The sequence below is a fragment of the Botrytis sinoallii genome (assembly GCF_014898435.1).
Source record: "Botrytis sinoallii strain Bc 23 chromosome Unknown BSIN_006, whole genome shotgun sequence".
NCBI classification, from domain to species: domain Eukaryota; kingdom Fungi; phylum Ascomycota; class Leotiomycetes; order Helotiales; family Sclerotiniaceae; genus Botrytis; species Botrytis sinoallii.
The window spans coordinates 1565061-1578001 of NW_024066033.1; the positions used below are offsets into that span (position 1 = coordinate 1565061).

A 12941-nucleotide genomic window follows, 5' to 3' on the forward strand; every position below is an offset into this window, starting at 1 on the left:
GGGGGAGGGGGAGGACTTGGTATTTGATGTTTGATAGGTATATTATAGATTAATAGATAAATAGATCGATAGATAAATAAATGAAAAGATCTGAAAGAAATCTATTCTATAAAATAATACCATCAAATACAGATACAAATACATACAAATACAAATAAGCACATCTCTCAATTCTTCTTCTCTTCACCTCTTCTTCTCATGTTACACAACATGCAAATAATTAATCACTCATACCTAATACATTCCTTCTTTCTTTCTTTCCTTTCCTTTCCTGATTATAATTATAGTAATGATTTCATTGGGAGGAAGAGAGGATAGGGTGTATATTCCTATCCTGGTGAAATATCTCAAGATGAAAGGGAATTCGGACTTAGAACTTGGAAGGAAATTCTATCTTGAAGAGAGGGGGGGGGGGGGGGGGGGGAAGAGAGGTTAGATTTGACATCGATTTCCTCTACATATGTGCCCCTCTGGAAGATGTCATCATATCGGTATATCATGTATACTGAATGTTGACTCTTGAGAAGCGAAGCTAGCAGTTCAGTGGAGTTGAAGATCTACCTACTACCTACTATATATATAAAAGAAATAGAGAATTGCCATCTAGATATCATACCCACAACCAAAGTATTCATATATCGAATATCACATATTCCCTCTCCAAAACACATATTCTATTTCATTCCATCAAATCTCCAAATTTCCAACTCTAGAGAGTTGGTGACTCGCAGGATTGCACAAATTGTGATGAGAGGAACATGCATAGGAGGTTTAGATCTCTGGATGGATGAATATGATGGGGATGTAGTGGGATATGATGATATGATATATATGATAATTAGATCACAATGAAGAAAGAAGATGAGAATGAGAGGTAATATATCTGATATAGTAGATAGGTGAACATACATTCAACGATGGGATAAAATCGATCAGGATGTATATCACTTCAGATCTATATAAGATTAAGTCGAGAAAAAGATATTGATATAATCTGTACACTCATCTATCTAAGTATCTAAAGTTATCACGCTAAAAAGGTGATATCACCGATAGCATTAAAGCTAATTGGGTTTATATAGGCTAATTCTCTCGTGGACACACCCCCGAGATTGCTGGACTAGCTGGGTATAGGCAGTAATCTCTGTACTAGCCTCATTGAGTCATACGCAGATCTCCTTCTATTTCCATATGATGCCAAATCTAGGTTCTCTTCTGATTGGATTACAACTAGTATTAGTTCTCCCTGGATACATCTAATAGGCTGAGCGGAAAATAGTGGGGCAACAGAGCAGAGTCCTCACATTAGCTCTAATAGGCCAAGATCAGATGACTAATGTGGTTTCTGTTGAAATACCTCTTATAAGTGGGCCACAGAAAACCACTACAAGAGAGTACGGTAAGTGAAGAATTGTGCCACTGCGCTATAAACGCATTCCGGGCTCATAACTATCACGCTAAAAGTGATATCACCGATAGCATTAAGCTAATTGGGTTTATGTATAGGCTAATTCTCTCGTGACAAAAGTATAATACGAATAAATAAACAAATAAATCTCCATATTCCCCCTCTCATTCCCATCTTTTTTTGACTTCTGACAATCGATGTTTTTGACTCTGAGTATCTATCTATTAAATTCCTCTATAAAAAACGAGAAATCAGTATAAATATAAAGATGTATAGATAGCTATCTAATACTAATATACATATATCCAACTCCCTAAATTCCTTCAAGCAAATCCCTTCTTTCTTTTTGTTAGTACTCGAGATTCGAAAAGAACATCTGAGTATATGAGATTTTTTTCTATTATTTCTATCGTAGGTCATGAGCTAGTATATGAGTCTATAGTATATAAGAGGGAATAGACTAATATTAGTCTATTATGGGAAGCTGGCTCGTATTACCAACTAAATAGCTATGAAAACACGTGATTTTCATGAAACAGTATATGATATTCTTATTTTCCTTTTTCTATATCGAGGGGAAAAGGCCTTATTTGATGCTTTTTCCTACTAATCTAGCTTTCCACTTTCGTTTATTTCTCGTAGATCTCTTCCTAATCCGGCCATTCCATCAAATAAAGCTTTTCTTTCTTATTCCTTATTCGATTTCGCTAGTACTATGTCGATCTTACTACGAATGGATTGAAAGAACTAATAAAGAGCTAATAAAGAATTGATTTTCAGGCCGTTCTAGGCTAAGAGCTCTCTTAAGCGACGATCATGTGATTTGATCATGTGATCTTGTGATTCGCTCTTAGTATACTATATGAATATAGAACTATATATATATATATAAAAAGATATATTATTATATTATTTTTTATATAAAAACAATAATTTCTTTTCCTTGATTTTCTTACTCTACTCTTTCTTTTTCGATCATTAATAAGAATATAATATCTTAGTAGGTTAATTCATTATCCTTTTTTTTCTCTTACTGTTATACTATATTATATTATCATATACTCTTTTCTCTTTCTTTTTCTTTCTATTTTACTATATTATATTTGTATATTATATCCTCACATGCTTATATTCTCATATCCTCTCCCTTCCCCGCCCCCTCCCCTCCCCCTCCCCTCCTCTCCCCCAAAATCTATCCCCCCCTACTCACACACCCACACACCCACACACCCACACACTCCCACCTACCCCATACCCCACACCACATATCAGAATATACATCTCCAAGAACAAAAAGTCTACAAACCTATAAACTCATTTATACAATACACTCTCCTCCTCCCTCCTCCCCCTTCCTCAATTTCCCCCTCCCCTCTCCACTCATCATTCTCCCAATATTAAAAAATCCCCCATCGATAAACCGTACTTCCACCCCCCATTCAAAACCAATTATCTAAAATTACCTATTTAACAAATATATTTTCCTACATTCTTCATTATTTATATCCATAAAAACCACTCGATTTTAAAGAGTATCATATATTATATATATATACATACATATACATACATACATACATATATACATACATACATATATACAAATCCTAAATTTTACGCCAATATACCATACTCATAGACACGTATACACATACACACTCGATAAATCACAAGACGTTCATTACGCAGTTCAGATAGACAAGCTTTTCTCTATCTAAACTTTAATTTACACCCGAATTAAAAACGAGTTGTCATTACACAACATACTACACATTACATATCACACCTAATACTATACTTACATAAATCATAATCACCAAACAACAAACAAACAAAATCTCACAGCCCCCTTCACAATCTCAAAGTCACAAAGTAAAATGAAACACAGTGCACACAAGTAAAAAAAATATTCATCAATTCTTCAATTCTCGCTAATATCTCCTATCTGCATCCCCTATCTTTACTATCCCTCCCCACCCCATCTCATTATCCACCCATCTTCTCCCTCCAATCCACCCACATACTCCTCACAACTCTCTCACCCTCACCCGAAAAATAAAATGTTGTAGTACATTATCCTCATCATCATTGCTACCCACCTTTCAATTCCAATTCAATTCCAATTCCAATTCCAATCCCAAATCCCAAATTCACAAACAATCAAAAATCAAACAATTTTCTTAATAACAACAACCAGCAGTAGTAATATGAGTTTAGTAATAACATCACTAGTACTGTCCATAAACTACTCCTATTGCCACCCCCCATATTAACCACACCAATCAACTCAATCCCAAACAAGCCTTTTTTCTCAAAGAAAATGCACCTCTCGTCTCCCTACCCTCAACCAAATGCATGACTACCTTCACAACATTTCCATCACCCATCAGATCTTCTCCGACGAGATCTAAAGGATCCTACCAACTCGCTTAAGAAAAAATCATGCAGTGCAATGCCATGTGCAATCCAACAAAGTCCCATCATATGATAAAGAATTTGACTCGTGAGACAATGCACCGCAACGCCATTAGAAAGAGAAGAAGCAGAAGAGGAAAAAAAAAGGTACAAAACACATAAAAAGTCAGAAAGCAATGCAAATGTGATATTTTCCTTTCACCCTTCCTCCATGTCCATCAAAAAAACCCCACCAAGCAAGCAAATGAATTATATGCAAGAAGCAACAGTGTATAAATTGCCAAATAAACAGTAATAAAGAGGAACGAAGAAAGAAGGTAGCCGGACCACCAGAACACACAATTTGCTTTAATATCTTCCTCTCCATTCGGTATCTTTATCTTATCCCCTATCCTCATAAATTCATTAAAATGTGGTGGCCATCCCGAATTCTGTCCATGTATGTATATAATTCGACACCCAGCTCAAAATCCCTTCCCTAATGTAAGGAAGCAATCAATCTAAAACAATTAAACAAATATCTTTATCCGAAATCCCAACCCCCAATGTTATTACTACCAAGTCAAAGTGGGTTGACTTAATTCGAAGCTGATACACCGGCATTAGAATCCTTTCTACCGCCAGTAGGACTCATAATTCTTTCCGGACCAGTCAAGCTTCCCTTTCTTGATTTAGCTTCTTGCTCTTCGGCATCTAATCGTTTTCTCCAATCTGCAAGACTACCACTTAATTGAGGACCAGTGTCGGCGTCGGATTTACTGGTAGTAGGTCGTTCCTCGAAATCACCGAAGCCACTAAGTCTATAGTTCTTGTTTGTCGTTTCCCATTGAGTTCGGAGCGTTTCTAATTCCGAGGCAAGACTATCCAAGGCCATGCTATTGCGGTTGTCATTCGCACCACCATACATCGAAGATTCAGAAACCGATTCGTGACCAATTGAGTTTCGTTGGTTTGTAGAAGGAGCTGTCGCTCCAACCATACTATCGAGATTCCGTGATTGACGACGGTAATTATCAACCGATGACTCAACTTGATCAAGTAGCAATGAAACCTTTTCCTCAGCGCCTTGAGCACGCTTTTCTAACTGAGCATTTTCTTCTTGCAATTGCTCAAGTTCATGACGTGCTTGTTCACTGCTAGAAGCTAATTGCTTTTCTAAGGCTTCATACTTCTGCTTCAGTTCAGAGTTGCTAGTTTGAGTGTCTTGTAATTCCTTTCGAACATCCGTCAATTGCTTTTCCATTTGCGCAGTAGATGTATTAATCTCAGACTGGAGTGTCTCAATTTGACCAACCAAACCAGCACGTTCACTCTCCCAGTTAGTAGGCGATTTTGTTGCTGTAGATCGTTCCTCGGCAGCCGTGAGCTGTTCCTTCAATCTTGTATTATCTTGCTTGTATCTCGACAATTCGTCCTTCATTCGTTTGAGCATTTTTTCGGTACCCTTTACGTAGTGGACGGCAGATTGATAGTCGTTCTCTAATTGACTCAACTTCTCGCGATAAGCACTCTCGGCTTCTTGCTCTCGGCTCTCAAAGGCTTCCTTGGTTTCTTGGTGTAAATGCATACTAGCTGCCAGTTGTTGTTCAAGTTCACGGAGACGTGCCATGTCTGGTGTATTGGAACCCGATTGAGGACTAGACAATCCTCGAGTTCTTGATGCACCTACAGGACTGATACCACGCTCACCAAGAATATCCTTCAAAGTGTTGTGCTGTACATTGACTGCATTCGTCTCCAACTGTTGGTTAGCAAGCTGATGTTTCATATCAGAGTTAGCAGCTTGGAGTGATTGTGTTTCACGCATATACGCTTGAAGCTGCTTTCGAATAGACATGCCTTCCCGACTTGCCTGCTCTTGATAAGCCTCCAACCCAGCAATGCGTTCTTCGGCACTTCGAAGCTTGTCTGAAGCGGTGTTCGCTGCAGCTTGATATTTACGAACCAAGGCATTAGAAGCTTGAACTTGTGCCTCGAGGGCTGAAGCGCGGTCATCTCTGGCAGAATCCTTTGGCGCAAAATCTTTACTACTCACGACTTTATCGAGGCCAGATAGTACTGCTTCTTTGTGAGTTCGAGCTTCAATTGCATGTTGTTCAGCAATTTCTTCGGCATCTCTCAGACGACGGGTAACAGACTCTAGCTCAGAAGTACGATTTTCGTGCTCAGCTCGCAGCGCAGAGAGTTTTTCTTCGACCGTTTCGCGCAAAGCACGTTCCTCATCAAGTTTTCGTTCCAATAGGTTCTTCATATCGGCGGACGACGTTATGGCTTCCCGGAGCGATTCAAATGTCTCGCTGTGATCCTGCGCAGTGCCTAATATTTCTTTGTGTCGTGCTTCTAACTCATCCTTTTCAGCTTGAATAAGTTGTGCGGCTGCGACGGCTTCTTGACAAACAATCGCCTCTTCCCTGGCTGCAACTTCTAATTCGTGCAACTCTGCTTTGAGAAGTTCAACCTCGGAAGAATTCTGTTGTTTATATGTTTGTAATTCAGCCATTCGTGATTGTGTGATATTGGCAGTATCCTCGGCGAGTTGTCTTCCACGTTTTTCAGCTTCGAGCTCGGCGGTAAGACTATCCACCTTGTTCTTGAGATCTCGTTGCGATGCCAGAGCGGCAGCCAATTTCCTACTGATATCCGAAGATCGATCATTTGTCATGGCTTCGATGTCTCTATTCTCGCTGTCGGGCTGTGGCGTGCTACTTTGACTTCCAGCGTGAGCTGCAAGTTTTGCTTTATGATACACCGCTTCATTGATGGCTGCATCTCGTTGCTTTTCGACCTCAGCAATTTGTTTTGCTGCAAGAACCGCTTGTTTGTCGATTGAGCCCTGGACATTCGCTAGTTCTGCTTTCATTGCCAAAAGTGCTTCAATGAGTGGTTTGTCATCGTCATCGAAAGATTCTGCTGCTTTTTGATCTAGCATAGGACTGGTCGAAGGGTTTGGCGTATATCCGGCTTTCCGTGCAAGTTCGAGTTCCGAAGCATACCAGGCATTTCTATTTCTAGCAGCATCTAACTCCTTTAGCAACGTCACAGTTTGAGAACCTCTGGCCGAAGTCCTTCGACTAAGAGGATTACTTGGTTGTCTTGTAGGCGGGGGAGGCGACACTTGACGACTCATAACATCTCTCAAAGAAACATCTGTATTACTATCCACTGAACTTTGACCACGAGGCTGTCTTTGTTTCGAAGAGGCTCTCGAGTTCGTGCCACTCGGTTGCTGAGCGTTAGAATCTTGCCTGCTAATTGACTTTGGCGTTTGCTGAGGTTGCCTGGCATCAGAATCTTGCCTTGCTATGGATTTGGCAATTTGTTGGGGTTGTGATTGTGGCGGTGGTTGTGATGGTGGTTGTGATGGGGGTGGAACACCAGCTTGCATCTGGGGAGGAATTTGGTTATGTAATAATTGATGTTCTTGCTGTGAAACACTTTGAAGTGGAGGACGTGGGCCATTGGTGATTGGACTCTCTCGAGCCTGGGGACTTTCTTCCTGTGCAGGCGAGAGTGCTCGTTGCGCCAGAGGAATATTCTCCAATTTGGGGTTTCGCATAGAGGTATCGATAGCAGGACCAAATTGATTATTGGGTCTCCCTTGCGCTGGAGGACTCTGAGCATTCTGAGGACCTTGAGGACCTTGAGGACCTTGAGAACCTTGAGAGCCCTGTGAGCCCTGTGAGCCCTGTGGACCTTGTGGACCCTGGGGACCTCTGGGGCCTCTACCATTCGGACCAGCATTAGGACCTCGAGGATTTGGTACTTGCTGTTGTGGTGGTGGACCAGGCTGTCCCATTGACGCCCTAGGTAGTTTCGAACCAGGTTGTGGGCCCTGAGGTTGAGCTGAGCCAGGAGCGACGCCGTTGGAATCGTTACCGTTCACATTTGGTTGTCCCCCATTTCGACTATTTGCGCCCTCTCTTGGTGGGCCGTTATTTTTCTTTGGCTCTGGTAATGCGGAATTTTCCCTAGAGCCCATGTTTCGGGGTCCCAGTCCACTCTTCTCACCTGCACTTGGACGTCTACCTCCAGGCACGCGTTCATTAATAACACCTTGTTGAGACTGTTGGGATGATTGCTGATCATTGGGATATCGAATTTTGCTTGTGTCGAGGACGTAAACGGTTGCAAGATCTTGAGCTTCGCGAGTTGCTGTGCTTGGTTCCCCAGCAAGAACAATAATTTGTTTGCCATACGCCGTCATACTGTGTCCAGAACGCGGGGAAGGTGACGGCCCCATATTCTGAAAGGTATACCAACGCCTGGATGAGATTCTGAATGCTGCTAAATCGCCTAGATCTGCACCTTCTTCAGTTCGTCCACCGAAAATATACATTACATCGTCGACAATCGCAGCGGCATGGCCCTCTCGAGGAGCTGGAATATATCCAATACAATCCAGTTGAGTCCATGCATTAGTGATCGGATCGTAGCACCAAACATCATTAAACCATTGAAAGCCATTAGTTCCTCCAAATCTAAAAGAATCAGTAGTCGTTCAGGCTATCAGCTGTTTCGTTGTTATAAACTTACAGGAAAAGCTTCTCATTGAAAGTGACCACAGAATGGTTTGTCCTGGCTGGGGGTATCTGTCCGACAGGAGGTCCACCTTCATCACTATTCTTTATAAGCATTTCCCATCTATTTGTCGGAATTTGCAATTGATTCAAGTCAAATGCAACCAGATCATTCATAAAATAACCCTCCACTTGACCACCAAAGACATAGATTTTTGAGCCCAAAATGTTCAGCGAGTGCCCATATCTTCCGGCCGGTCTCGGTCCCGCTGGGACAGCTCTCGACCATTGTCTCGTAGCTAATAATTCCTTAGCATGTTTCCCATATGTGGCCGGGGTGACTTACAAGTATTCAAGAGGTATAGAGTTTCATCTAGAACATCAGAATCCTCCATCTTGGTATCTCCTCCATACACAATAAATGCATTTCCCACCAATAAACTCGCATGGCCGACTCTTGGCCCTGGACCTTCAGATGTAGTGCCCAATGGGTAGCATGCCATATTTGCACCCGCTTCTACCATCCATAAATCACCCTTTACTGTTGAGCTGTTAATGAGACCTCCCATAAGGTATATCTCGCCCTCTTTCGAGGCCATGGAATTGACAGCGGCGCCATATCGAGGAAAAGGAGGAGGATGATTAGTGTATATGTTATTCTTCGCTGCGACCATGGGTATAATGAGGAATTAGGATTTGAATTCATTGACTGTGTTGGCGGCGGCGCGCCGTTTCGCAACTATACGCAGACATCATCAATCAGTATTTGGATCCAATCTCAATATAGTAATTGCGATCTGCGAAATTCAGAAAAATATTGTCAATCACTTACCGCGAGATCCTGCGCTTGCTCTGGGTTTGGTCCTCGTCGTCCGTTTAATTGTTCGGGACTTGGCGTCGCTGGATTGCCTCCTTGCAGCGACGTAATGGAATTATTGACACTACTCGAAGGGGTCGTCGTCCTCTCAGCTTGTTGCGGCATACGGCCTTTCTCGCTCTGGAGGGATGATTGTGAACCGGGTGCCCCATTGCCGCCATCTCTCAAGGCTTGAGCCTTATCTGCATTCTTTTTGCTCTTGAAGAGGAATGCCATCGTGCCATTCGAGGCCAACCACTTTCACTTCTTCCCAATGCCGGCAGCGCAAGTGGATAAATGTTTTCTTTTCGACGAGACAGCGAATTCGTTTAATACAAACGATTGTTGTTTATGTTTGAGAAATTCGAGATTATTATTAAACTTGGTTTGGAAAGTCTCAGGAAAAGGGATTAAGTCTGAGCCAATGTCCAGGGTTCTTGCTGTTTAGAAATGGCTGGGATTTGGGAGTGTTGGTGGTTATTTTTATTTTATGGGATTTAATTCAAAGTTTCTATCAAGTAAACAATATGAATGTGAATATGAATCGTAAACAATCGAACAATGTATTGGATGATTCGAAGCGCAAAAACGGTATTAATGGGGAAGAAAGAGAAGAGGTAGGAAAAAGCTCCGAATAGTATTAAAGTATTTTGGTGATGATGAAAATGGGGGAGATGGGGAGAATGATGATGGCATGGAATGGAATGAATGGGATGGGATGAGATGGGACGAGATGGGACAGGATGGGATAGGATGTGATGTGATGTGATAGTTTCTCTATTCCAAGACAAACTCTGTTGAGGGAGGGTCAATTGGGAGTATGAGTGAGTGACGATGGTGAGTTGGGTTGAGGTGAGGTGAGTTGAGTTGAGTCTCCTGTTCGTATCTACTCCGTCCAAGTAAATTTTATCGCTTGACCTGACCTGATCTTGGAAGCCCTGCCTCGACGGAAGTACCTAGAATATCTCATATGTGCCTGCAGCTACCTAGGAGTATACAAGTTCAACCAGCAGAACCACCAACTCCAAAGTATAAAATATGACCGCCTTGTAACTAATTGCCTGCTCCTCCGTACAGCATGGTAATACGCCTTGTTTTATCTTTCAGGTACCAAAGAACCACAATTTTGGAATGAGATGGACCAGGGGTTGAGATCCAATCCTGACAATACCCTGACAATGAATACATTCGTCAAATGGTGTGCAAATAAAGGCTTAATATTGACGTGGAAGAAAGTGTATTGTGATTATGTACCTGCCTAGTAGCTGTTGTGGTAAGAAAGATGGGAAAGGGGGAAACGGTTAACGTTGAGATTACCCTTGACATTACCCTTTTCCCCCTTCCCTAGAGCCATATCAATTTGGCTTGTCTTATAGGAAGAGGATGAGAATCAGATTGGTGGAAAAGAGACTGAGTCAACATTCCCAAGTTCTGCAGCCTCCGCGTCGGTACATCCGTATCATATTCATATATGGATATGTACGGAGTACGAAGCTAATCTATGTACGAAGTATGTACCTTTCTGCGATATATACCTAGTCCCTAGTCCCTAGTCCCTAGTAAAGTCTTTCTCTTCTTTTCCTGCTGAACGTTTCCCACACTTCTCTATGATATGTATGTACGATGTACGATGTGCGATGTACAATGTAGGATTTCTAATACTTCATCGTTCACGTCCAGCCATTGTCATGTACCCCTGACTCTGGACCATTTGCCCTTCATTTCTGTTCCACTCATCATCTTCTCATTCATGCGCACCTTACTCAATCCGATCGACGGTTGGAAGTTTCATTTCATACCCAAGTAATTTATGGGTAGGGCTATCAAATTAAGTATCGACATTTGAGGCCCTTGCTTCTGCTTCCTATGCATTTGGACTACCGTGAAAATAGAGATAAATCTTTCATGTTTCCTTTTACTTACTCGTCATCTTTTCTCCAGATACGTTAGAATTCTATTTAATCCTTCTCGAACAATTGATGGAATCTCTGAAGGGGGTCCATGATGAAGGGGTTGAATCGTAGCTACAAAACATGTCGGCACCCGCTGGATTAGTATGCAGCAATGCCTCCAATTCGACTTATCCAGCCAACCAGATATCTCATACGAAGGCGATCATCTATTCATGATCCCGGATTAGCAGTGCGTCGGTTTCCATTGTTGCAATAGGTAGACAGAAGATTTGTTCGGTCAAATACATTTGCTTTCCTATAGGCCCAATCACGGCTGGGCGTTTGATCTTGAACCATCCGGCTGCATGCTGTCATATTTCTTACATCCTCATTCAACAAATGAGAAGAGATAAAGATCTGGGCGATGCAGTGGCGATGTATCCACGAGATCGATAAATAAACTTTTTGACCATCATACGCTTCTGCTTCTCTGTGCAGTGCCATTTTGAGATCTTTTCAAGCTGTGGAGGATCCGGGGCAACGGTTACACTATCCTCATGAAAATCAAATCCCTCTATCTTCGTCTAATGCTCACTTTGGAGAAGAAACAGAATATGTAACATATGATTGGAGGTGTAATGTTTGGGGGTTCAGACTTCTGGCGGCTAAAATCCTTTGAAATTGTTTGACAGATGACCTACATATTGCGTACAATTCTAGCAATCCATGGTAGAGGGTGATTCCCCAAGGACATAAAGATCTTTTCTGGAACAAGGCGATGAATATATAGGTACTGAATGGTACAACGATTCTCATGTTTCTTGCTTGGTAAACCGAAACACTGGGTGATAGATAGGTAACAATCAGATCTCCTTTGCACACCTAAAATTTTCCGGTCACAATAACTTGCATCGTGCATGAAATATGCGAAATCCACAACCAGAATCGATGTATCGATTGATAGTAGTTTAGTGGAATGGAAAGCTGGAGAGTTGAGTAAATTGAGAATGCAGTACAACATTGTATCAGGTCAATCTTCCGATGGATTGGGAAGGGAAGAAAGGGGGGGTCAAGTGAAGTTGAGAGTTTGCTTGATAAACTTTGGAAATTTCAACAGTAAGTCAAGATATATATATATATGATTTGAGATTCAGCGGTTCTTTCAATCTGGCTACACCTCATCCCCATCTCTGTATACCTACCTAGCATCACCATCTCCTGCATTATGACATCTTATCAATTTTGAGCCACAACGACAAGCTCCAGCGAGGTACCCGTGGACATGCTTAGTCAGCCACGAGCTGGCTAAAAAATCCACATCAGCCACGTTATATTGTGGCGTCGGTACGTAGAGCGGGATCTCGGTTGTGCTAAGTCCAATTTGTAAGGCGGTCATTCTATTGCATTCAAATATTCCCAGCTCGTGACATCTCATTTCAAGGTATGATAGTGATAAAAGATACTGCTACTTTCACAACTCACAGGTACATAGGTACTCTCCGTACATAGATATTTGTTTCGATTCACTCGAATATATATAATTCTGCCTCCACTCGAAATTGTTCTTTCAACCTCGTGGTATTATATAATTCACCAATTGTTACGTCATTTAGTAATCGTCATTGAACTGTTGGTTCTCTTGATCCACGCGTCTGATTGTCTTTTGATGTAAATTCCCACCTAACGGTCATTATTAGATTCACAGATACAGGTTATCTTTCTAGAAGACCTTCAACCAAGTCATCGCGAGGCCTTACCGAAACCTCGACCGCCCTCTCGACCGCCTCAATTTATTCATTTTTCGACTTTCAAGTATCCAATGAGCAATTAGTGTTTGAAGAATGGTAATTTTT

The 12941-nt window shown here is 41.7% G+C and overlaps 2 protein-coding genes across 2 annotated transcripts; both read right to left on the bottom strand.

The window, feature by feature from the left end:
- Nucleotides 1–4400: 4400 nt before the first annotated feature.
- EAF02_004215 (uncharacterized protein) lies at nucleotides 4401–9433 on the bottom strand (the record flags this gene model as incomplete). The annotated part of the gene is made up of 4 exons (XM_038900263.1): nucleotides 4401–8301; nucleotides 8357–8639; nucleotides 8687–8999; nucleotides 9173–9433. The coding sequence occupies 4 exons, from the start codon at nucleotides 9431–9433 to the stop codon at nucleotides 4401–4403; spliced, it is 4758 nt and encodes a 1585-aa protein (XP_038759970.1).
- A 1882-nt stretch (nucleotides 9434–11315) lies between these two features.
- Nucleotides 11316–11592, bottom strand: EAF02_004216 (uncharacterized protein; the record flags this gene model as incomplete). The annotated part of the gene is given in 2 exon segments (XM_038900264.1): nucleotides 11316–11456; nucleotides 11473–11592. The coding sequence occupies 2 exon segments, from the start codon at nucleotides 11590–11592 to the stop codon at nucleotides 11316–11318; spliced, it is 261 nt and encodes an 86-aa protein (XP_038759971.1).
- Nucleotides 11593–12941: the final 1349 nt, after the last annotated feature.